The sequence below is a fragment of the Xenopus laevis genome, chromosome 9_10S, assembly GCF_017654675.1.
Source record: "Xenopus laevis strain J_2021 chromosome 9_10S, Xenopus_laevis_v10.1, whole genome shotgun sequence".
Classification (NCBI taxonomy): domain Eukaryota; kingdom Metazoa; phylum Chordata; class Amphibia; order Anura; family Pipidae; genus Xenopus; species Xenopus laevis.
The window spans coordinates 107,548,375-107,574,003 of NC_054388.1; the positions used below are offsets into that span (position 1 = coordinate 107,548,375).

The 25,629-nt window shown below is 40.9% G+C and overlaps 1 protein-coding gene across 1 annotated transcript; it reads left to right on the top strand.

Moving 5' to 3' along the window:
• Positions 1–7,541: 7,541 nt before the first annotated feature.
• Positions 7,542–25,579, top strand: rogdi.S (rogdi homolog S homeolog). The gene is made up of 12 exons (XM_041578512.1): positions 7,542–7,692; positions 14,327–14,398; positions 15,197–15,279; positions 15,506–15,560; positions 15,740–15,820; positions 16,483–16,578; positions 16,763–16,861; positions 17,986–18,099; positions 19,541–19,590; positions 21,681–21,807; positions 22,736–23,069; positions 23,146–25,579. The coding sequence occupies exons 1-11, from the start codon at positions 7,645–7,647 to the stop codon at positions 22,775–22,777; spliced, it is 867 nt and encodes a 288-aa protein (XP_041434446.1). The 5' UTR covers positions 7,542–7,644; the 3' UTR covers positions 22,778–23,069; positions 23,146–25,579.
• The last annotated feature ends 50 nt before the right edge of the window (positions 25,580–25,629 follow it).

Sequence of the window (25,629 nt, forward strand, 5' to 3'; positions counted from 1 at the left end):
ATATTAAAGGATACATGTACTGTTAATATGAATGAATTTTGTTACAACAGCGACACCTGCTGGTCAGCTTCCCACCAGTCTGACCACCAAGTAGTCAAGGAAGTTGTCAGGAGAAAGAAAGAGGCTGCTCTGATGTTCTTCTGCTTAGGAAAGATGTGAGAAAGGTTTATAATTGTTTTCCTAAGCAGAAGAACATCAGAGCAGCCTTTTTCTTTCTTCTGACAACTTCCTTGACTACTTGGTGGTCAGACTGGTGGGAAACTGACCAGCAGGTGGCGCTGTTGTAACAAAATTCATTCATATTAACAGCACATGTATCCCTTAATATCTTGGTATTAAAACCAAAATAAATAATGAATGTACATTACAAAAGTGCTAAGAATAGCCCCCTCATCAATTTTACATTCACTTATTTTAAAGGTTTACTAATCTTTTAATCGACACTTTTACATTTTGGGTTGTGCCACATCAATGCTGTCGGTCATTCATCTGGATCAGCTCTCCCTTGCCATCAGGTATTGCAGCCAGGATATGTCCAAGCTTATCAGAGGACTGCTTTATATTTCAGAGTAGTGATTAAGCCTCCTCCCATACTGCTCACAAGACAAACAATATATCCCTCCTTTGCACTAGAGCAGTCACCAGTTAAATATCAGTAATAACGTTGACCTTCTAAATGTCTTGAATTCAATAAGGAGTTAGTGTTCTTGCCCATACAGGTATAACAGTCACCTGTTGTGATGGTAGGTTCTCGCTTGTAGGTCTCTATCCTGCAGCTGGAGACGTGATTGTAGTCAAACCAAAGAATTAAGTGGCACACTAGTGATTCAAACAAAGGCGAAAAATGTATTTAGCCCTCCAAAATGTCAGGCAGGCAATGTTTCGGACCCCACTGGGCCCTTTCCCGAGTCTATACACCAAGTGGTCAATACAGGGATACATGTTTTTTTTTCTTCAAAACACATCAGTTAATTGTGCTGCTCCAGCAGAATTCCACTCTGAAATCCGTTTTTCAAAAGAGCAAAATCAGTTTCCCGGTTGCCCCCAGTCATGTGACTTGTGCTCTGATAAACTTCAGTCACTCTTTACTGCTGTACTGCAAGTTGGAGTGATATCACCCCCCCAGCAGCCAAACAACAGAACAATGGGAAGGTAACCAGATAGCAGCTCCCTAACACAAGATAACAGCTGCCTGGTAGATCTAAGAACAGCACTCAATAGTAAAATCCAGGTCCCACTGTGACACATTCAGTTACACCGAGTAGGACAAACAACAGCCTGCCAGAAAGCAGTTCCATCCTAAAGTGCAAGCACAAGTCACATGACTGGGGTAGCTGGAAAATTGACAATATGTCTAGCCCCATGTCAGATTTCAAAATTGAATACTGTATAAAAAAAATCTGTTTGCTCTTTTGAGAAATGGATTTCAGTGCAGAATTCTGCTGGATCAGCACTATTAACTGATTCATTTTGAAAAAAAACATGTTTTCCCATGACAGTATCCCTTTAAAAGATCAAGTGGTGGGTGGGGTAAAAGAAGTCCAACCCTCTCACAGTATCTTCCCAAAATGATACCATAACCAAGGATTGAACTGCACAAGTTTGCATCGGACTACACATGTAGGATTATCACTAAGGACTCTTGTGGACTTTATTTTGGGACTAAAGGGGAAGATACTGTGATTTCACTGAGTGGGGGGGTTGGACTTCCTTTACCCCACCCACCACGTAATCTTTTAAATGTTGTATTGACCAATTGGTGTATAGACTCGGAAAGGGCCCGAAACGTTGCCAGTCTGACATTTTGGAGGGCTAAATAAATGTTTCACCTTTGTTTGAATCGCTAGTGTGCCGCTAAATTGTTGGGTTTTAGACTTCATGAAGTCCAGACTAACCCCCCCCATCTCATTATGGTTTCAGACTCCCACACCAGTTGCCCTAACCCAGTGCCTTTGTCGTCCCATTATTTTTGGCAGCTAAGCTGTTTTTTTTTCTATTTACCATTCTGTATCTTTTATAATGTCTGTATTTATTTAATTTTTTAATTGGATTTTATTGTACTTTTTACTTTGTTTTAATTTTGTTTTTAATGAAAGGAATCCCTTCTATCCTGTGCATGCAAAGGTTTTTTTTTTTTTGTTTTTTTTTTTACTACCCCACAAGGGGCGTGCATGCAGATAAGCTAAAATAGGGCACAGCAGTTTCCATTCACTTTTCTACTGAGTTCATAGGATCCAGAGGAATGACAAGGTTGTTGTTGATGCACAAGACCGATATTTTTGTTTCCTATGGCGCTCATCCAAAATGTATATATTTGTTCAGATCTGTTGCACCTGTTATGAGTCTGTATGAATTTTGGAATAGCCTAGAATAGGGCACCTGAAAATGCAACTTAAAGGATAAGTAACCTTTAAAATAAGTGAATGTAAAGTTGATGAGGGGCTATTCTAAGCACTTTTGTCATTTTATTATTTATTTGTTTTAATTCCAAGATATTAAAGGATACATGTACTGTTAATATGAATGAATTTTGTTACAACAGCGCCACCTGCTGGTCAGTTTCCCACCAGTCTGACCACCAAGTAGTCAAGGAAGTTGTCAGGAGAAAGTTAAGGTGGTCCATACTCTATAAGTATCTTAACCCGATATGCCAACTAGCGGCTGGGCGATATCGGGTGAATTCAAACGGTCGGCCCGGGGCCGAATGATCGGAGTACAATGCTGCGAATGGGTGCCAGCGGGTCGCAGTACCGTAACAACTAGACGATTCGGTCCTGGGTCGCAGAAAAAAAATCAAACTTGCCAGATTGATATCTGGACAATTTTTGCCCTGATATCGATTGGGAGGACCCGTCAGGAGCCTAGACACACGTGCAGATAAACTGTCGAATTGATATAAAGGACCGATATTGGCAGTTTTAATCTGTATGGCCACCTCAAGAGAGAAGCTGCTCTGATGTTCTTCTGCTTAGGAAAACAAGTAGAAACCTTTCTCACATCTTTCCTAAGCAGAAGAACATGAGAGCAGCCTCTTTCTTTCTCCTGACAACTTCCTTGACTACTTGGTGGTCAGACTGGTGGGAAACTGACCAGCAGGTGGCGCTGTTGTAACAAAATTCATTCATATTAACAGTACATGTATCCCTTAATATCTTGGAATAAAAACAAAATAAAGAATGTAAATTACAAAAGTGCTTAGAATAGGCCCCTCATCCATTTTACATTCACTTATTTTAAAGGTTTACTTATCCTTTAAGTGCATTATACATGGTTAGGCCCCTAGTCTTTGCCTTTTCATCAAGGGACACTGGGAAATTATTCATATGGAAACCACAATTGTTTAGAAGAAATGGCCGCTGTGGCTTTCGGGGTAGATGCAAACCTCATGGGAGAGTCCATATCCTTCAAGGTGGACCCGCTAGACCCAATAGTTTAGATCCAGCCCAATTATTAGTCAACTGCTGACCAATTGATAGGAACGATATTCGGATGTGGCATATATGCTAGGTATGGGATAACTGGGTGCTGTTGATCTATAGCTTCCATGGACAAATGGTGCCAGAGGGTATTATGAAGAAAAGTTTTGATTGGAGTGTACCAACTGCAGCAAGTTGCCTACTAACAGCCGAGCAAATATGGTAGCCATTGTGCGTTTGTTATGCCTTTTAGAATGCTGGTGCCCATTCAGTATTTGAGCAGAGGGAAGGAGTAAAGGTAAAGGTGACCAGAGGAGCTGCTATAGGATAATCCTTGTATGCTTTTAAAGGCCCAACACCCAAGCTTCATGTTTTAGACTTCATTACTTTAAACTCCCTTTTTTATGTTTCTGTTGATTACCTCTTGCTGCCTGCCGATTCCCAATCACCCCCCAATCTCTGTACCAACCCCCACTGCTGTACCCGCTGATCCGATAACTGATTAACATAAGGTTTTCAATTATTTTTATTTTTTGTTGTTGTTGATGTTGAGGGTTGGGGCAGTTGTGAAAAGGGGGGGACGTTTCTGTTTTATAAAGTTTTTTTTTTTGTCATTCTAAATAGTGTGATATATAGGGCGGGAGGGCATGGGTTAATAAGTGAGTTTTGTGCAATTGGCAAAGCTACTGGCAAAATAAAAAAAAAATATATTAAATCCTTCCTTGGTATATTGTCTGGCTTGTCATTTCTTCTCGGTTCTGGTAAGTGGTGTGAATCACCAGAGAGATGCCTGGTGGTCTGTTGGATATTGGGTGTCAGTGTGAAGGTATAGGGGTGAGGGAGACTTGAGTGGTAGATCCCAGAGATTAGGCACCGAGCTGCTGTCTTTCTACTCATCTCACTCAATATAGTCTGTATTGTTACTGAAATAATCAAGTTTATATTCACTATTCCTCTCTCAGCATCTGTTTCTCTTCATTCTCTCTTCATACAGCAGTTGGGTGTCAGATATTCATTGACAGTTAGATCCAATATATCTTATAGGGAGGCTCCTTTTGCCTAGAAGATGTATTAGAGATCACTCTATTAAAATCACCAGACATCATGTCTCTCTACATGCAGAATTTGTGCAAAAGGCAGTTATTTTGTTAGATTTTGTTTGTACTGGAATCAGTTATTTGAGTGAGCTCTAATACATCTGCTAGGAAAGGAGCCCCCCTATAAGATATATTGGATCTAACTGTCAGTGAATATCTGACACCCAACTGCTGCATGAAGACAGAATGAAGAGAAACAGACGCTGAGAGAGGGATAGTGAAGATAAACTTTATTATTTCAGAAACAGTACAGAATATTTAATTGATTGTATTTAGAAAGTTTCTTATTTTTGGTATGCTGAAGCTTATATTAAATTCTCATTTTCGCAATAGTTCCCCTTTAAAGGAGAAGGAAAGTAGTTTACCACTTGGGGGTGCCAAATGTTAGGCACCCCCAAGTGATTGTATTGACTTACCTGAAACCTCGGGCTGGTGCTCCCTATCAGCAGAAAACTGCAGTAAAATGAAAAAGCCAGCTTCTTAGTTAAAGGTCAGCCTTTTACTCTAATGCGCAGCTGCGAGAAGAAAGAAGAAGATGATTGCTCCGTGGTGCTCATTGGAATAACCACGGCCGGTGCAGTTTTCTGCTGATAGGGCCACTGGCCGGGGGTTTCAGGTAAGTAAATAAGGGATGCACCAAATCCACTTTTTTGGATTCGGCCGAACCCCCAAATCCTTTGCGAAAGATTTGGGCAAATATCGAATCTGAATACTAATTTACATATGCAAATTGGGGTTGGGAAGGGGGAAAATGTTTTACTCGTTTTTTAACAAAAAGTCACTCCCCGCCCCTACTTTGCATTTGCAAATTAGGATTCGGTTCAGCCAGGAAGAAGAATTCGGCCGGGTTGGGTACTTGGAGGTATGGGGCAGGTCTGTCTCTGCTACAATGTATCGAGTCCGTACCAGAGAACAGATCATCCTGTTTTCAAATCTAATTACATTTACAGTTGAATTTTAGATTTTAAATGGGACCAAAAAATGGCGTACAATCAGGGAAAATGTAAAACAAGGGAAATGCATTATTACCCTTTATATTTTGGTGGGACCACGAAAAAAGGGTCTAAAATGTGAGCATGGAAGCTTCTGCAAGGTTATCACTGTACAAATAAACGTTAAACTATTAAATGATTGTTTATTGGAAAGTGGCTTTCATTTATCATTTTTTTTAATATAAAAAAGTAAATGGGCTTCTCCCTTGGTCTTTCCTTGGTTCTTAATAGGCTACAGGATCAGGTACAGAGGGTGGTTGTTAATGAAACATTCTCTGTTGGAGTAAGGTTCTTAGTGGGGTCCCTCAGGGCTCGGTATTGGGTCCACTTTTATTTAACTTGTTTATTAATGACTTAGGGGAGGGTGTTGTAAGCAGGGATGGGTGAATTTGACCCGTTTCAATTCGCCGCCGGCGAAATGTCGCAGACGCCCATTAAAGTCTATGGGCGTCAAAAAAATTGTCGCGCGGCGAAACTGTTTTGACGCGCGTCTTTTTTTTTTTGACGCACGCTGCCATACGAGTCTATGGGCGTCATTTTTTCGGCGAAACGAGGCGAAAAAATTCGCCCATCCCTAGTTGTAAGTAATGTATCAGTGTTTGCAGATGACACAAAACTATCAGCCCAATTAATTCCATCCAGGATGTGGCACTTGCAACAGGATCTTGTCAAACTGGCAATCTGGGCAGCTAAGTGGCAAATGAGATTCAATGTTGATAAATGTAAAGTCCTGCACCTGGGATGTAACAATATCCACTTATACCCTTAATGGGACTGCACTAGGTAAATCCATAATGGAGACGGAGCTTGGAGTCCTTGTAGATGATAAACTTGTCTGTAGCAAGCAATGCCAGTCAGCAGCATCAAGGGCAAATAAGGTCTTGAGCTGTATTAAATGGGGCAAAGAGTCACGGGAGGAGGGGGTCATTCTTCCACTGTATAGAGCACTGGTAAGGCCCCATCTAGAATATGCCGTACAGTTTTGGTCTCCATCACTCAAACAGGACATTATTGTATTAGAGAGGGTACAGAGAAGGGCAACTAAGCTGGTAAAGGGAAAATCTTAGCTATGAGGAAAGACTGGCCAAATTGGGGATGTTCCCGCTGGAGAAGAGGCGCTTAAGGGGAGATATGATAACTATGTATAAATATATAAGGGGATCATATAATAATCTCTCTAATGATTTATTTACCAGTAGGTCTTTCCAGCTGACACAAGGTCACCCATTCCGATTAGAAGAAAAGAGGTTCCAGCTAAATATTGGGAAGGGGTTTGTTACAGTGAGAGCTGTGAAGATGTGGAATTGTCTCCCTGAATCAGTGGTACAGGCTGATACATTAGATAGGTATAAGAAGGGGTTGGATGGTGTTTAGCAAGTAAGGGAATACAGGGATATGGGAAATAGCTCATAGTACAAGTTGATCCAGGGACTGGTCCCATTGCCATTTTGGAGTCAGGAAGGAATTTTTCCCTCTCTGAGGCAAATTGGAGAGGCTTCAGATGGGTTTTTTGCCTTCCTCTGGATCAACTGGCAGTTAGGCAGGTTATATATAGAGTTGACAGGTAGAACTGTTACTATGTTATTAATAACAATTATAGGTTGATAGTGAGACGTCACTGTGTTAATCTAAAAGGATGAAATCCTCCTGATCTGTAAAGCAAGGACACAGGCAGCACTGCGGGGAAGGGAGGAGCTTGTATCTACAGAACTTATTCCCAAAGCGATTAGTTGGATAAGTAAAGTGAACATTCAGGCAAGCTTGTCACTGTTCATTATTTCAAGCGGTGACAGCAGTGAAGGGAACTAATAATTGCAGCCACTCAGTACACTGGTACCTAATCTCACCGCCGCCATCTCTATGACACTCATTAGCTCAGTTTCCCAGTCCTGTAGCCAATCACTGCTCCACAGACAGCACGATGACCAATGAGCTCACAGCAACATCACAATCCTCTTCCAATCAGCGGCGGGAAGGGTTACCTTCCCAGGTAGTAAAAGAACAGTGGAAAGCGCTGGTAGAAACCAGAGCCAATCAGATACGACAGCGAGCATCTCTTGCCCAATAGCGGCGCGGGGCGGAGTCTTTGCCGGCTCTGTAAATCTGTATGTTAGGACTCTGCGTTCCACTGAGCGCAGGATGGCTACGGCGGCCGCATCGGCGAGTAACACGGAGAGGGGCGTTTTGGTAAGTGCAGAGCATTATGCTGCTGGCTCCTTGGCCTTAGCATCTGCTATTGCAGCATCCTTGTCCGTGACGGAGCCGTGAAGCTGCTGCAGGTTGCAGTTGGTCGATTGAGAGGATGTTGTCATTGAGAGGTTCTGCAGCAGCGGTTCCCTTATCCAGTCAGTCTTCTAGTTCAGTTGTGCTAATTATACAAATATTGTATTTGAAATATAATGAATCAGTGTCTCCTTCCAGGACCTTGGCCTTAGGGGTGTCATGTCCTTTCCCAGGCCCTGGAAGTCATTCTTCATTCAGTATATCATATAGCCCCCCCATCTGCTGTTCTTTATCTTTCTACAGGGTCCTGGCTAGGGTTGTGACCTGGCGGTATTTTACTAATGATGGCTCATCCCAATGTTATTAAAGGAGAATTCAACCCTTTTACAAAAAAAACTCGTACCCCCCCCACCCCATGTAGACCCCTCCCCCCAGCCAACCCCCTAGGGAAATGCCCCATACTTTACACTTACCCCTTGGTGCAGATTCAGGCATTGGAGTTCCACACATCCATCTTCCAAATCTTCGGCAAGCTGAGTGGGAGATCGGCATGTTGGTGCATGTGCAGTTGGAGCAATTTGCCCGTTTGCGACAACTGCGCATGCGCCAAAACAAACGAAAATTGCTAAAGTGCAGAAGAAAACAAAAAGACCCGGAAGATGGCTGCGTGGCACTCTGATGTCAGAATCTGCGCCGAGGGGTAAGTATAAAGTATGGGGCATTTCCCCGGGGATGGGGAGGGGGTACGGGTTTTTTGTAAACAAGTTGTATTCTCCTTTAATAATATAGGAAGGCCGGTATGTTTTTGCAGAAACGGTGGCAACCCTAGTCGTGGCCCTAGAGAAATGTTTAATAGGAATTGAACACTCACTCCAAGAGCCATACGGTGCCGATAAAACTAGATATTTATTCCAAGATCGCTAAAACAAAAGGTCCTAACGCGTTTCATACCTAGAGTTACATAATTATGGTACCTATGATTGCGTATCTCTAGATACAAAACACATTAGGACCTTTTTGTTTTAGCGATCTTGGAATAAATATCTAGTTTTATCGGCACCGTTTGGCTCCTGGAGTGCGTGTTCCATTCAAATTATCGCTGGTATTACTCCCCAAGCTACGGGGTCGGGTTGCTGCACACTAGCCATTTGATGCCATCGGTGAGTGTGGTAAATTTACTGTTTTAACTATTGTACACCGTAATGTGAAGAGGCTGAACCTGAACACGATATTTACACCCAGGTCCAACTTTGTGCTGGGTGAGCTACACTTTGTAACACATTCATTTTTACGGGTGGGATTGAACCGCAATTGTCCATAGTCTGTGTGTAAATGTTTAATAGGCACAAGGTGCGGCCCCCTGATTCCACATAGGGACGGGAGCCACACACGACTGCTATAGATCATTAAAAAAAACCCTATTTGGATAATGAATGTCAGTATTAACCTTCCCTGCCCTTCGCTGAGCTGCTGTAAGAGTAATGTTGCACGGCTGACTGCAGATTCCGCATGGATGTGTTGTGTATGGTGTAAACAATGGCTTCCCTCGTCCTGGAATGGGCTCTCTGGGCTGATGTTATTGTTGCCTTGCTTGTGAAATGACTGTGGAACAGGTACAGGCATGTGGCTTTGAATCACTTGTGTTGTGCAACAAAGTGTTAAGACAATACCTTGTCACGCCCACGTGCACATGGGACATCCACATTTGTGCACTAACCTCGCATACCGGAGCATTTTTCTTTGGCCATGTGCATGCATAATAATCCTTGTTTAAAGGGGAACTAAACCCAATATCTTTTACATTGGAAAACTGCTTAGAACTTTAACTTTTTTTTGTCATAAGGCGACCTTTATTATTTTAGGGGCTTATATCCCCTTTAATGTATGCCTGTCTCCAATTCTTCAGAATGATTCAATAGCTGGCAGTAGCTCACAGCAATTTCCAGGAATTTGTTTTGGCTGCCGACCCAGGATGTTGGGGGGGGGATCACATGAAGCTTGATCTAAATGCCAGTAGCGCTGCTCCCACTACACACATAATGGGGATTTTATAGTCATATACATTCAGTAAACCGAGAGAGAATACATTTACAAGCAGTGCATCCATATTGCACATCTGGACAATTAGCCTAGACTCTGAAACAATGAAGCAGAAGCCAGATATTCTGACATTATTTCATGAGTTAAAGGGGTTGTTCACCATTCAGATACATTTTATTATGATGTAGAGAGGAATATTCTGTGACAATTTGCAATTGGTTTTCATTTTTTTTTTTTTTCATTATTTCTGTTTTTTTGAGTTATTTAGCTTTTTATTCAGCAGCTCTTCAATTTGTATTTTAAGCAATCTGGTCCAAATTTCGCTAGCAACCATACATTGATTTGAATAAGAGACTCGAATATGAATAGGAGAGGCCTGGATGCAAAGATGAGTAATAAAAATTAGCAGTTACAATACATTTTAGCCTTACAGAGCATTTGTTTTTTTTTTTAGAAGGGGTCAGTGACCCCCATTTGAAAGCTGCAGTCAGGAGGAGTAAAAGGCAAATAACCATAAAACTATAAAAAGTACTAATGAAAAAGTTACTTAAACTTGGCCATTCTATAACATTTAAGGGCAGAGACACACGCTGTGATTAGGGGAGAATAGTCGCCCGGTGACAAATCTTGAAACATTGTGTTTTATCTGGGTCAAGAGCCTATGTCTCAATAAAGGCGTTTTACGAAAATACATTCATGGATGGTGCTGTCTGTGATACAAAGGATTCGGAGTAAAGAAGCACAAGCGACTCGGTTGTTCTAAAAGGAGATGAGAGGAAGGAAGAGGCGATGGGTAGATAATAGCAGAGGAGCTATTTACATCTCAAGGACAAAAGTTTATACTGGCATTATGTGGGGAAGTTTTAACTGAACTGGGTGCAATTGTTATCTTTTGTGAATAGCTTTATAGGGGCGGTTCAAGGGGTAACAGCCTCATATAATTTGATAATGTGTTGTAATGGCCTATAGCAGTTGCACAGATATTACAATCCAGCACTGTACAGGTAGGGCCCTATAATCTGAACTCTGGCTCAGCTCTTTGGAAGTCTCATGACTTATGATTTAAAGGTTACGTTTCCCTTTGCACATGACTGCCTCAGGTGATTGCGGTGTCATTCACTTCTTGTGTTATTGCTAAGATCCCCTGTACAAAACACAACTCCGCAAGAACGGCATCTTGTGTTTGCTCATAGCCTGTACAGAGAGATACCATAAAACTATGGCAGCATAGGTATTCCCCTGTACTTAGCACAATTCAGCAGGAACAGCCCCTAAGTTTGCTCATAGTCTGTACAGAGAGATAACATAAAACTATGGCAGCATAGGTATTCCCCTGTACTAAGCACAATTCGGCAGGAACAGTCCCCTAAGTTTGCTCATAGCCTGTACAGAGAGATACCATACCATAAAACTATAGCAGCATAGGTATTCCTCTGTACTAAGCACAATTCAGCAGGAACAGCCCCCTAAGTTTGCTCATAGCCTGTACAGAGAGATACCATAAAACTATGGCAGCATAGATATTCCCCTGTACTAAGCAGAATTCTGCAGGAACAGTCCCCTAAATTAGCTAATAGTCTGTACAGTATCGGGTCGGCCCTCACATCACTACAGCATAGGTATTCCCCTGTTCTAAGCAAAATTCTGTAGGAATCCTCGATTCGTACGATTTTTGGACCGTGTGTGGAGAGTCCCGACATTTTTCATCCGGCGTAGATCGGTCGTTTGGTCGATCGGACAGGTTAAATGATTTCTGTCGGCTGCGGGTAATATCTCTGCGTGTATTACCGATCATATGATTTTCAGTGGGAGACTGACACTAGCTTTGTAGGACATAACCATCATATGATTGCTGTCAGGGGCAGGACATCGACTGATCTTTTCTTTTCTACTTTATTTGATCGGAATGGTTAGTGGCAGGTCGTGAGATGGGGACGTCTGATCGTACGAGGATTTGTACGATCAGATCTTTGCGTCTGTGGCCAGCTTTACTCAATCCCTTATATTAAAACATGTGAAGTGATAAGAATGATCGGTATTAGATAGATGTCTGAGTCCTAGACTAGAGTGATAGCTAGGATGTCAGCCATAATGCAGGGCAGGACTGCTGTTTTATGAAAGAAAGGAAGGGGACTATTTGATCACACTTCCCCATCCAGGCACGTTTCTCTATACAAATGTTATTTTTTGATATCAGCGTCCCCTGGCTAGAAGAATCATTCTGTTTACCATAAGCCATTTCTAGGGTATGGCTGAAGGATTTAAATAGTGAAGTAAAATTAAAAATGTCTGCCCTGCAGGTGCAAATGCTGTTTGACAGCCTTCATGTCCAAGCAAACAAGTAGCCTTCGAATATGAGGGGATTGTGGGAGTCAAGCTCCATTCAGAAGTGATGACAATAGTAATAGCCGAGTCACTTTTTTTTTTTTTTTAAAGGACATGAAAGCAGTTTTGCGCCCCACCAGTTCTCCTATATTCGTTTACCTCAGAAACACTGACAAATGGATTCACAGTGCATTTGAAGCGCTTGCAGCTGCCATCTTTGTGCAGGAGCCCCTGACTTCCTGTCACTCTGTGTCATTTCTGTGTAAAATGCAGATACTGCCATTAGAGCATAAGGCTTGAATTACTGCACATACTCTGTACCCATGTGCTGGGGCTACAACATTAGAGGGAATTTATGGGTTGGCCTAAAACCTGTTGCAGCCAGTAGCAGGCCTAACTCTACTCAGGGCCTTCTAAGCTGGTGCTGTCTCCCTCGCCCCATTGCTGTTATTGACCCTGCCCCAACCCCCTCTGGCGATGCATCTGCTGTACCCTGCCAACGTCTCGCTTCCCAGAGAGTCAGCCTTGTGTTTCTAAATTGTGAGGGAACATTGGCTTAGGTTGGGCTGGAGCAGAAGTGCTGCCACCAAGAATTCTGTATGAGGAAATTCCAATATGGCACTTGTTCAATATCAGACTTTGTCTTTTAAGCCAAATCTGCAACAAAGGGTTAAATGGGTAATGCCCTAATGATAAACATTGGTTATTGTCACCCAAGTTCTAGAGGAGGCCTGTCTTGCTTAGGGTGGACAGAACTATCCTGCCTGTGTAACCCTTCTGTTTGTATTGTGGGCACTAACCTTGTTTATATGCCCTGCAGCGCAATGTGTATCAGTCTCAATGCCTCATTCCAGATCTGTGCCCTTTACTATCAGAGCTCAGGATACAAAACAAACATATTGGGCAAGCAAACTGCTTGCTTGGCACCTGAGGCCAATTTCAACATACCTTTGTTTTGGAGAATACCTAGCCTGCCATAGTTTTATGGTCTGTATACACAGATTTTAGGGGGCTGTTCCTATAAGATTGTGCTTGGTACAGGGGAATACCTATGCTGCCATATTTTTATGGGATCTCTCTGTACAGACTATGAGCAAACTTAGGGGCTGTTCCTATAAGATTGTGCTTGGTACAGGGGAATACCTATGCTGCCATATTTTTATGGGATCTCTCTGTACAGACTATGAGCAAACTTAGGGGGCTGTTCCTGCTGAATTGTGTTTAGTACAGGGGAATACCTATGCTGCCATATTTTTATGGGATCTCTCTGTACAGACTATGAGCAAACTTAGGGGGCTGTTCCTGCTGAATTCTGTTTAGTACAGAGGAATATCTATGCTGCCATAGTTTTATGGGATCTCTCTGTACAGACTATGAGCAAACTTAGGGGACTGTTCCTGCAGAATTGTGCTTAGTACAGGGAATACCTATGCTGCCATAGTTTTATGGGATCTCTCTGTACAGACTATGAGCAAACTTAGGGGGCTGTTCCTGCAGAATTGTGCTTAGTACAGGGAATACCTATGCTGCCATAGTTTTATTGTATCTCTGTACAGACTATGAACAAACTTAGGGGACTGTTCCTACAGAATTGTGCTTAGTACAGGGAATACCTATGCTGCCATAGTTTTATGGGATCTCTCTGTACAGACTATGAGCAAACTTAGGGGACTGTTCCTGCTGAATTGTGCTTAGTACAGGGAATACCTATGCTGCCATAGTTTTATGGGATCTCTCTGTACAGACTATTCTATTGTATTTTTGCAGTGCTGCCTTTGACTTCTGAATCAATATAGCAGAAGATTGAGAACAGAAATATATAGCTGAAATGGAAGTAGTTTTTTTTTTTTTCAGCCAAAAGTGATTGGTTGATATTTTGCTTGAAAAGAATGTTGAAGCTCTTGTACATAAATAGGGCGAGGCAAGATAGACTGGTAGACAACGATTGAGAAACTGTTTCGGAATAAATCTCGTCAGCATTTCAGAAATAAATATTGGCCAAATTCAGCACTTTATTAATAGGTCTCTGAACGGAAAGTAAACTTTAATTTGTATTAAAGTAGATGTAAAACCAATATAATTCTAAGCAGCTTTCCGATATGTATTTATTGCATTTCAAAGTTGTTTGTAGATGTAACCACTATTGATGCAGTCTGTCTGTTTTATATTCTCTGCACTGCTCGCCCTGACTCCTGAAACAATGTAATTTTTTGCCTGTTCTTATATCTTCTAGGAGGAAGAATTCAAATGGCTCCTGAAAGAGGAGGTCCATTCTGTACTGAAACAGTTGCAGGACATCTTGAAGGTCGGTATCTGCACAGCAGTTTCAGCGCTCAGAATGGCAGCTGCTACCAACCAAAAAAGGGCCTCTGAGTTCTACACCTTCAAAAAACTAGTCTGTGTGTAACTAGGTCAATCAATGTACACAGTGGGATATTAGGAGGTTTTATCAGATGATATGGATCCCCAGGGTTAATTAAACTTGTGGGGGGGTCGGTGTGCTTTAGCACTCCTGTGTGTATTAACTCCCTTCTGCTGCTTCTGTCCCCTCCTTATTACATTGTAACAGACCTTTACACCACAATGCTAAGCAGTGATTTCTATTATCCTTATTATTTACAGTAGGGGGTACATTATCACTTCTAATACATGAGTGACACTGAGTTCCCTGTATAACTCAGCCTGCAGCCTTGTGTCTTTATATGGTCACAGAACAACCCCTCAGTGACTTCTAATATCCTTATCATTTACAGTAGGGGGTACATTATCCCTTATAATACATGAGTGATACTCAGAGTTCCCTGTATAACTCAGCCTGCAGCCTTGTGTCTTTATATGGTCACAGAACCCCTCAGTGACTTCTAATATCCTTATCATTTACAGTAGAGGGGTACATTATCCCTTATAATGAGTGATAATCAGATTTCCTGCAGCCTTCCGTCTTTATATGGTCACAAAACCCTTCAGTGACTTCTAATATCCTTATCATTTACAGTAGGGGGTACATTATCCCTTATAATACATGAGTGATACTCAGAGTTCCCTGTATAACTCAGCCTGCAACCTTTTACTACATTCCTAACAAATTTTTTGTCTGATTCAGGAAGCTTCCCGGAGGTTCACGCTTCCCACCGGTGTAGGTGAGGGCCCCGCCAAACAAGAGAGCTTTGCAGTGGGAGCCACAAGGTGAGCACTACCAGCCAATTCTACCTCCACCAGCGTCCTTAGCTGCTATAGGATAAAGAAATTAGCACTATTTACATTTTAGTAGTAAGGGACACCGTTTGGATTTAGTCATTTGCTTCCCCAAAGTAAAGATTAGGCCTGGATTTGGCACAGCCTCCTCATATAATTGCGAATAAATAAGGATGTCTGTGTGTCTGAGTGACCATCTTCTGCTCATGTTTTGCAGCTCGGATCAAGTAAAGGGCATATTGACTCTCCAAGGGGACACCTTGTGTCAGGCTGTGAGTATCCTGCTAAATTGTAGCCAATTAATAGTGCTATCCCTAATTAATTGCGCTGTTACTTTAAACATGTGTGTGTATATATAAATTCCCTCCATTCCACATCAGTGGGCTTCATTCCACTCTGGGCTCTTTATGGCCACTTGCACCAAAACATTGCCAATTTGTGCTCCCCTTAGGAGGTGAATCTGAAAACCCTGCGGACCAATCAGCTCTTACACTTTGCCTTCCGTGATGACAAGCAGTGGAAAATGCAGCAGGTAATGAGGGGCGTTCGGTCATAGAGGGAAGGAACGTCATTAGCTAGTGATGAGCGAATTTATTCGCCAGCCATGGATTTGCGGGGAAATTCTGAATTTCGCCATGTCCGAATTTTTTCAGCCCATAAAAAAAACACCCATTGACGTTAATGCATTTGGAGAAAAAAGCCACCATAAAAAATAACGCCCAATGACTTAAAAGCATTTGGAGAAAAAAGTTGCAATAAAATATATGCCCATTGACTTTAATGCATAGAACAAAAAAAAGTCACCATAAAAAAAACGCCCATTGATTTAAATACATTAAGACAAAAAAAAGCGCCATAAGAAAAAACTCCCATTGACTTTAATGCATTAGAACAAAAAAAGTCGCCATAAAAAAAAAAAAACGCCCATTGATTTAAATGCATTAGGACAAAAAAGCGACATAAGAAAAAACGCCCATTGACTAATGCATTTGGAACAAGAAAAATTGTCACACATAAAAACGGCCATTGGCATTAAGCAAAATGTCGCCGTTTAGCGTTTTTTTTTTTTGTGAAGCAAAACGGGACAGATTCACTCATCACTAGAAGCCAGACAGTCACCGTGATCAAGGATCGCCAAGCTGACATATACATGTGACATGTTGGCCTTATTTGCCTGCTTGATTTATTTGACAGATTCAAGATGCTCGAAACCACGTCAACCAGGCCATTTACTTACTGACCAACCGCGGAGAGAACTACACGTTCCAGACTGGGGCGGAGGTGTTGAAGGTGAGTATGGCATCTGTGCCCAAGTCATGACTGTATCTTTCATTCTTCTTGTATTATTGGGGTATCTAATGTCCGGCTTGAATCGGTAGCCTCCAGCTCCCTGTAGGGCATGAAACGCGTCCGCACTGTCTCCAATCAATTCATTTCTGCCTTCTGTTTTGTGCCACCTTGTGGCCGTCTGTAGCTGATGGATGCGGTAATGCTTCAGCTGACCCGGGCTCGCAATCGACTGACCACGCCAGCCACTATGACCCTGCCAGAAGTAGCCACCAGTGGGCTCACGGTAACTGCACTTACTTTATGGGACAGGGCTTGTTCTAGGACGCTTGGGGTGGGCTTGGCTATTTCCAACTTCTGTGAGTCAACAGCCAAAGTGATTGCCTCCCCAACCAATATCTGACTAATTGTGCCTTGATCACACATCTCATTTGAATGCTGGAAAGTTCCATTATGCCAGGACCAAACCAAGATTACATTGCTCTCCTAACAGGACTGCATTCCCCTCCCCCAAGATATGGGATTGATTATAAGTCTAGAACATTAATTCCATGCATATTTCTGCCACACAGTGCAATCTATTGTCACCCACTAGAGGGCACAACTCTCTATCTCTCTGTCTAGATATATTAAATCCTTGGTCCCACCTAATTAAAGGGGAAGTAAAGTGTAAAATAGAATAAGGCTAGAAATGCTGTATTTTGTATACTAAACATGAACTTACTGCACCACAAGCCTAATCAAACAAATTATTTATGCTTTCAAAGTTGGCCACAGGGGGTCACCATCTTGTATATCTTTGTTATACATCTTTGCAAGACTAAGACTGTGCACATGCTCAGTGCGGTCTGGGCTGTTTAGGGATCGTCATAAATGATCAAAACAGCACAAGTCAAATAATATCTGCCAGAAGCCGATACAACAAGACTGATTAATAATCAGAATATACAGACTGCACTGGGTCCTGTGTTGTCATGTAATCTAATATGGATTTTATAGTTTTTGTATTGTTTAATACACACTTTCTCCAACTCTGCAGAACCAGTGGCTGCAGCAAAATAATCCTCCAAATAGAATCCCAGTTTATCTGTTTAAATCTGTCTCCATGATCTTTGTCCCTGCAGCTGGAGTTGGAAACAGTAAAGGGGATGTAAAGGCAAAAATAAAATCCAATACAAATCTCTACACAGTCGCCGACTGCTCTACAGGGAAACAAACAAAGCTGCTTGAGTTCTGCATGACTGGGAAGTAAGGCGGGGGCTCCCCCTGCTGTTCATAAGTATGATTGTTTCCCTGCAGAGCAGTTAGGGACTGTCTGGAACGATGATCAATTAGCGATGGTGTGATGGAGGGTAAAATAACTGGTGCTCGGCACCTCCTCATTTATTATGTATTGTCTTTTGTTCTCAGAAAATGTTCACTCCCTCGCTCCCGTCTGACATTCTGCTGAATTTCTATGTCAACGTGAACAAGCTGTGCCTGTTGGTGTACCAGCTGCATGCCCTCCAGCCAAACTCCACCAAGGTAACCGGGGCTGAAAGCTCTTATTGTATCTGTATCTTTAATACACAAGCTGGGCTCTGTACAAACTGCCTATAGTATACTCTGAGCAGCAGGGGGCACTCCTGTTACAGATTCATGGTATTAGCAGTATAAAACTGCTAGTATCATGAAAACAAAAAAAAAGAACATTTTGGTTCTGGTTAGACCAGGGTGGACTCTTTGTTTCTAATACATGTGCATAAATGAGCTATCCCTTCATGTGAGCGTTTACAGTGCCTTGCAAAAGTCTTTACCCCCCCTTGGCATTTTTCATGTTTTGTTGCGGTACCATGTCAGAAAAGGTGTGTTTATACTGACAGATCATGTAACACTTAGGAGCAGGTTGAATTTTGGAATGAAAAAAATTAAAAAATAGCTCGAAATTCTGTGTTCTTCGACTAAGGAATAGTCCAAATTTGATTCGAATTTAAATATTCGACTTCGACCATTCGCCATCTAAAACCTGCCGAATTGCGGTTTTAGGCTACGGGAGACTTCCTAGAACCCATTTGGAGCCAGTTGGTGGACTTTGAAAAATCGAAGTTTTTTTTGGAAAAAACTTTTAAATCGAATTCAATCGAATGTGCTATTCCTTCGATTCGTATGATTCTAATCTGGGCAAATACGGGCCTATTCGACCAAAAAAAAAAAAAGTTGACTTAAATTTCGGTTTTTGAATTCATATTTCGTAGTTTTTTCAATTCGAAATTCGACCCTTGATAAATATGCCCCTTAGATTGCACACAGGTGGACTTCATTCCACTAATTATGTGACTTTTGAAGGTAATTGGTCGCACCAGGATTTTTAAGGGGCTTCATGGCAAAGGGGGTGAATACATATGCACATGCCAATTTTCAGTTTTTTATTTATTTTTTTTAATCCTTTTTTTTTTAATATATATATATATATATATATATATATATATATATATATATATATATATATATATATAATCACGAAGAAAAAACCGCACTCACAGGTCTTGTCAATGGTGAAAAAGAAAAAAACTTTTATTTCAACGTTTCGGCGCAATGACTTGGGCCGTCTTCAGGAAGTGAAACAATACAAAACAAATGCTGGGTTTTTTAAGTGTTTATATTTTTTTTTCTCATTTTACTTTACCAACTTAGACTCTTTTGTGCAGATCCATCACATAAAATAAGACACATTTAAATTACAGGTTGGAATGTAACAAAATAGGTAAAAAGCCAAGGGGGGGGGGTGAATACTTTTGCAAGGCAGTGCACCTCTGAATAAGGAATAACATAAATCCTGCTGTTCCATGACAATATGAAAGCACGAGGAGACCTTGAGTAAAGTAGCTCCCGTTTTTTTTTCCTATATAAAAGGAAATAAATAAATAAGGGTATGCTTTGCCTTTAATCTCTGTTCAGACGAAATCTGTCCTGCTTTTGTCTCCAGAATTTCCGACCATCTGGCAGTGCCGTCTTGCATAATCCAGGAGCCATGTTGTGAGTACACACGTGTGTCCATATCACAAAACATAAGGTTGTTTCTGTCCAGAACATTAACCCTAATTTGATTTATGATCATTCGCTCCACCCTTAAAGGAGAAGGAAAGGTTAAAACTAAGTAAGCTTTATCAGAAAGGTCTATATAAATACACCAGTAAACCCTCAAAGTAATGCTGCTCTGAGTCCTCTGTCAAAAGAAACACCACATTTCTTTCCTTTTATTGTGTACTCATGGGCTTCTGATCCTACCTAAACCTTCTTTCAGCTTAAACCTCCAGGGCTTGGGCTTGAGCATGCTCAGTCTGCTTCCTTCCCCTCCCTGCTGTAATCTGAGCCCAGAGCTAGGAGTGAGCAGGGAGAGACTCAGGCAGGAAGTGATGTTACACCAAGCTAATATGGCAGCTGCTATCCTAAACAAACAGAGAGCTTCTAGAGCTGATTACTCAGGAATGGTAAAGCATTCTGCAGAATAAATAAAATGTTATAGCTTGTACTATTGTGGCTAATTGGCAATAAACTGCTTTGGTAGCTTTCCTTCTCCTTTAAAGGCTTGCATATAAACACCTCTGTATTCCATTAACTCCCTGTTTATTAAAGGGGTGGTTCACCTTTAAATTAACTTTTCCTATATTATAGAATAACCAATTATAAGCAGCTTTTCAATTGGTCTTCATTGTTTATTTTTTATAGTTTCCTAATTATTTGCCTTCTTCTTCTGACTCTTTCCATCTTTCAAATGGGGGTCAACTTTTTATTACTCCTCTTTCTATTCAGGCCTCTCCTATTTATATTCCAGTCTCTTATTCAGATCAGGGCATGGTTGCTAGGGGAATTTGGACCCTAGTAACCAGATGGCTGAAATTACAAACTGGAGAGCTGCTGAATAAAAAGCTAAATAACTCATAAACCTCAAATAATAAAAAATGAAAACGAATTGCAAATTGTCTCAGAATACCATTCTCTACATCACACTAAAATTTAACGCAAAAGTGAACGACCCCTTTAATCCCCAAAGTGCTGTTGAACTACATCTTGCAACATTCTTTGACATATTAGCAAGAGAAAGAGCAAGCATGCTGGGGGTTGTAGTCCAGCAACATCTTTATTTTCACCAATATCGTCGGGCAGATTATCTCCATAGACTTTATCAAGGTCTAAATCTAACCTGAAGACAGGAACATGTATTTAAAGTTGTTGTTCACCTTTTAAATTAACCTTTAGTATGATGTAGAGAGTGATATTCTGAGACAATTTGCAATTGGTTTTCATTTTTTATTATTTGTAGTTTTTGAGTTATTTAGCTTTTTATTCAGCAGCTCTTCAGTTTGCAATTCCAGCAGTCTGGTTGCTAGGGTCCAAATTCCCCTAGCAACCATGCATTGATTTGAATAAAAGACTGGAATATGAATAGGAGAGGCCTGAATAGAAAGACGAGTAATGAAAAGTAGCAATAGAAAAATAATCTGCAGCTTTACAGAGCCATTACTTTTTAGATGGGGTCCTTTGAAAGCTGGAAAAAGTCAGAAGAAAAACTATAACAAACTATAATAAATAAATAACCAAGACCAATTGGAAAGTTGCTTAGAAATGGCCATTCTATAACATACTAAAAAAAAAATGTTAACCACCCCTTTAAAGGACCAGTAACATCAAATTATTTTTAAAATCATTCACAAAGACAAAATGTTGAAATCGTTAAGTCTTTATTTATAAATAACTTACCGAAACTCCGTTTGCGCTCCTCTTCAGAAAAGGCGATCTATGATCATCGTGGCGCTCTCGCTTTATCCTCCCTGCTTTCCTTATAGGAGATAGCCAGGGAGGAGAAATCGTGAGCCGCACAATGGATCGTCACCTTTTCTGAAGAGCAGCGCAAGCGGAGTTTCTGTCAGTTATTTCATAATAAAAACTTAGCGATTTCAAAGTTGTCTTTGTGTTTTCTTTTTTGTTGTATGCTAACAATTTTTTTTTTATTTTTAAACATTTTTTGTTGCTGGTCCTTTAATATATACATATCCAGCATGTTCAGCCTCACAGGCTGATAATAGCCAGTCTATAGAGAGCTCACATCAACGTCTCATTAACAGTGAACTGAACAGTCAGCGATTTGAAGTCAGCCATGTCCATAAAGTGGAATGCCTGGTGCCGTGGCTGAATGATGCTCTGGTCTTCTTCACCGTATCACTGCAGCTCTGCCAGCAACTAAAGGACAAGGTAAGGCAAAGAAACATTTACTGTGTCATCATCAGGACCCGATATCCAAGCGCTACAGCAGCCCTTGAATTCAAACTTGAGTTTGGAGGGCTGTAGCCTCTAAAAAAATAAGGCATTGTGGGACTAGTTTTGAATGCAGTACATCACATACAAATAAATTGCAAAAACCAACAAAATTTGCGAGATTAAAGGAAAAGTAAACCCCCATATTTTTTTCCTTTGCTGATCTTTTTCGCAGTTCCTCCAATGGATCACCAAATCAAGATACAATTATAAATCAGCGCCACAGGCAATGGAAAAAAAAATTAACATAGTCGTGCAATATTGTTACTATTCAGTGCAGTCGCCAGGGTGTTGCAGCACTAATCTGTGCGTGTGTCTTGAACCATAGAAAGTCTATGCACAGATTTTTCTTGTGTGTTCTAAGGTGCTATAAGGATTAAATATTCAGTGCGAATTACCCTGCAGTTGATATTGATTCATTGATGCTGTTTTGATTCAGGAATCTCTTAAATTGCCAATCCCACCAGAGAGTGGAGAAGCCACATACTGATTCTTATTGATTGAAGAAAACACTGTTGCACCTTATTATAATTTTTTTGAAGAAAGCACTACAAGCACCTTGTTTGACTTGATTATAATTGAATTTTAGAGATTGCACTTTGTAGAGATCACTATAGCCCTTTAGAACGCACAAGACAAATCTGTGCATAGGCTTTCTATGGTTCCAGACACACACACAGACTAGTGTTGCAACACCCTGGTGACTGCACTGGATATTAACAATACTGCACTAGGTTCTGTTATTTGTTTATGATTGTATCTTGACATACAAATAAATGTAAGTAAAAAAGGTGTATACCGTGGCTAACTGGCTATGTAGGATTTACCAAGAACACACCATTAATGCCAGGCCTTTCTCTTCCAGATCTCTGTGTTTTCCAGTTACTGGAACTTCAGATCATACTAAGGAGAAGCGTTGGTAGACTCCTCCCTTTTCCCTGGTGGCTTTATAGACTGCTGCCTACACCGTGTTCTACACTAGCCATTGGCCAGTTGGCTGTCGGGATTCTGGGAAGAGAACCGTCAGCCATTGTTTGATCATCCGCAGGTCGATTCCCTGCAGTGAAACACTACAGACACACACTCGCTTCCACACAGACTGTCTGTGACGTTATGGACCCTGCACCTACATTTGTACACCGTCACGATTATCCTTGGCCTTGTGTTGCACCACTCTTGTAAATGTTTAATATGTGTGTGTATATATATATATATATATATATATATATATATATATATATATATATATATATATATATATATATATATATATATATATATATTGTATTTATTCACTTTGGGCACATTTCACAGGGATAAGGTACTAATGAGACTAATAAAGGGAGGCATTGTCCTCAGATGTTAAAGAGATGGAGCGGGATTAACTGAAGCATCTGGCGCACACACACAACCACACCTTTGGTCATGTGCAACAGAGTCTATATAAGCCTGCTCCATCTGTTTGTGAGTTAGGGTTAAGGTGCCATAGATGTAGAGATCCGCTCATTTGGCGATGTCGCCAAATGAGTGGATCTCTCCCTTATATGGCCACATTAAAGTGGATGATAGGCTGATCCGATCGTGAGCCCTAGGGCCCAACAATCGGATCAGAATGAATTGGATACGGGCGGTTGGATTGCGGGGCTGCATAGACACACAGATTTTTAACCTGCCTGATCGACATCTGCCCGACTTTGGGCCAGATGTCGATCGGGAAAGCCCGTCGAATGACTCGTTCTGTCTGCATCTTTTATCCCCGTCTTTGGGGGCCTTTAGTATGGTAGTCCAGATCCAATCAAGTCATAGTAGCCTGCACGGCGACTGGAAAGTGCTGAATCATCAGATACAGGTAGAATTCTATTGTTTCTGTCTCTATATCTGACAATTCAGTTCTACACATGGCCATAGACATAGCAATTACGATCTTTCTTGGAAAACATGTTCCAAGAAAGATTGTTTGTTTCAATACACACGTGTAGAGCTGAATCGTCAGATATACAGAGAAAAATAATAGAATTCTACCTGTACAGGTATAGGATCCCTTATCCGGAAACCCGATATCCAGAAAGCTCCGAATTACGGAATGGCTCTCATTTTATCCAAATAATCCAAATTTTTAAAAATGATTTCCTTTTTCTGTGTAATAATAAAACAGTAACTTGTACTTGATCCCAACTAAGATATAATTAATCCTTATTGGAAGCAAAACCAGCCTATTGGGTTTATTTCATGTTTAAATGAATATCTAGTAGACTTAAGGCATGAAGACCCAAATTACAGAAAGATCCGTTATCTGGAAAACCCCAGGTCCCGATCATTCTGGATAACAGGTCCCATACCTGTATCTGACAATTCAGCACTAACAATGGCCGATGTGCTTTCAAAGGCGCCCAATCAAAATTTTCCTTCCGATGAGCTGACCGATATCCAAGACTTCTGCCGATATTGGTCGTCTCGTCTCCCACCATAGACGCACCGAATATCGTATGAAAACTCGATGTTGGTGCATCAATGGCCACCTTAAAGGGATTGTTCACCTTCCAAACACTTTTTTCAATTCAGTTGTTTTTAGACTGTTTCCCAGAAATAAAAACGTTTTTCAATTACTTACCATTATTTATTTTTTACTTATTTTCCAAACTCTAAGGGGCACATTTACTTAGGGTCGAATATCGAGGGTTAATTAACCCTCAATATTCGCCCGTCGAAGTAAAATCCTTCGACTTCAAATATCGAAGTCGAAGGATTTAGCGCATTTCCTACGTTCGTACGATCGAAGAAAAAATCCTTCGATCGAAGGATTTTAATCAGAAATTGGTTTGGTAATATTTTGGTAACATTGTACCACGGTAGGTTTTAGGTGGTGAAGTAGGTGGTCGAAGTTTTTTTTAAAGAGACAGTACTTCGACTATTGAATTGTCGAATAGTCGAACGATTTTTAGTTCGAATCGTTCGATTCGATGGTCGAAGTAGCCAAAAAAATACTTCGAAATTCGTAAGTATTTTTTATTCTATTCCTTCACTCGAGCTAAGTAAATGTGCCCCTTGGTGTAAAGTTGGATGTTGGTGTCTCTGGTGTTAGAGTCTGGCAACTCAGTAATTCAGGTGCAGACTCTGAACTGTTACAATTTACAACATTTAGTTGATACATTATTCAGCAGTATCTGGGGAATATCAGCAACTATTCAATTCAATTCTAACAGCTGCCTGTAATAAAAATCCAGCAGGGACAAAGATAAGAAAAACCGTTTACAGGGTCGGCGACCCCCCTCTCCTAGAGCTGCTTCAGAAGGTGAAAAATTACACTTTACTCTTCAATATTATAAAAATGGTCACATAGAGAATAGAAAGTCATTGGAAAAAGTCGTTATTTCTGGTGATCTATCTGAAAACAACTAGTGGTTTGTTGAACCACCCCTTTAATAGTGGATTTTGCAGACGTGGAGTGAGCTTTTCCATGGAGTTGACTGTCCCAGAATCCTTTGCAGGCCCATCTTCTTTTGTCCACGTTGTCTTTTTATTCTGTATATAGGACCAAAGCCTTTAATGAGTTGGTTATCTGTGATGTGCTGGATAAAAGGGAATGTATTTCATTGGACATTCGTTTGTTTTGTTACAGGAATCCTGTATATTTATGGATTTATTGCTTCTTCCATTCCTTGTTTTTGTACTGTCACATGTGCATGAATAAAGTTGTTTGTGAATTATGTATTAAATAGCCAGTGCTCTTCTTTGCCCCCTATACCAAATTTAAAATTC

What these genes read in the sequence shown, in the direction of transcription:
- rogdi.S (XM_041578512.1), top strand. Translation starts at nt 7,645, where the DNA reads ATGGCTACGGCGGCCGCATCGGCGAGTAACACGGAGAGGGGCGTTTTG. An exon ending in TCCAGCCAAACTCCACCAAG is followed by an intron (nt 18,100 to 19,540) that starts GTAACCGGGGCT and finishes TTTTGTCTCCAG; the next exon opens with AATTTCCGACCATCTGGCAG. An exon ending in CATAATCCAGGAGCCATGTT is followed by an intron (nt 19,591 to 21,680) that starts GTGAGTACACAC and finishes TCTCATTAACAG; the next exon opens with TGAACTGAACAGTCAGCGAT.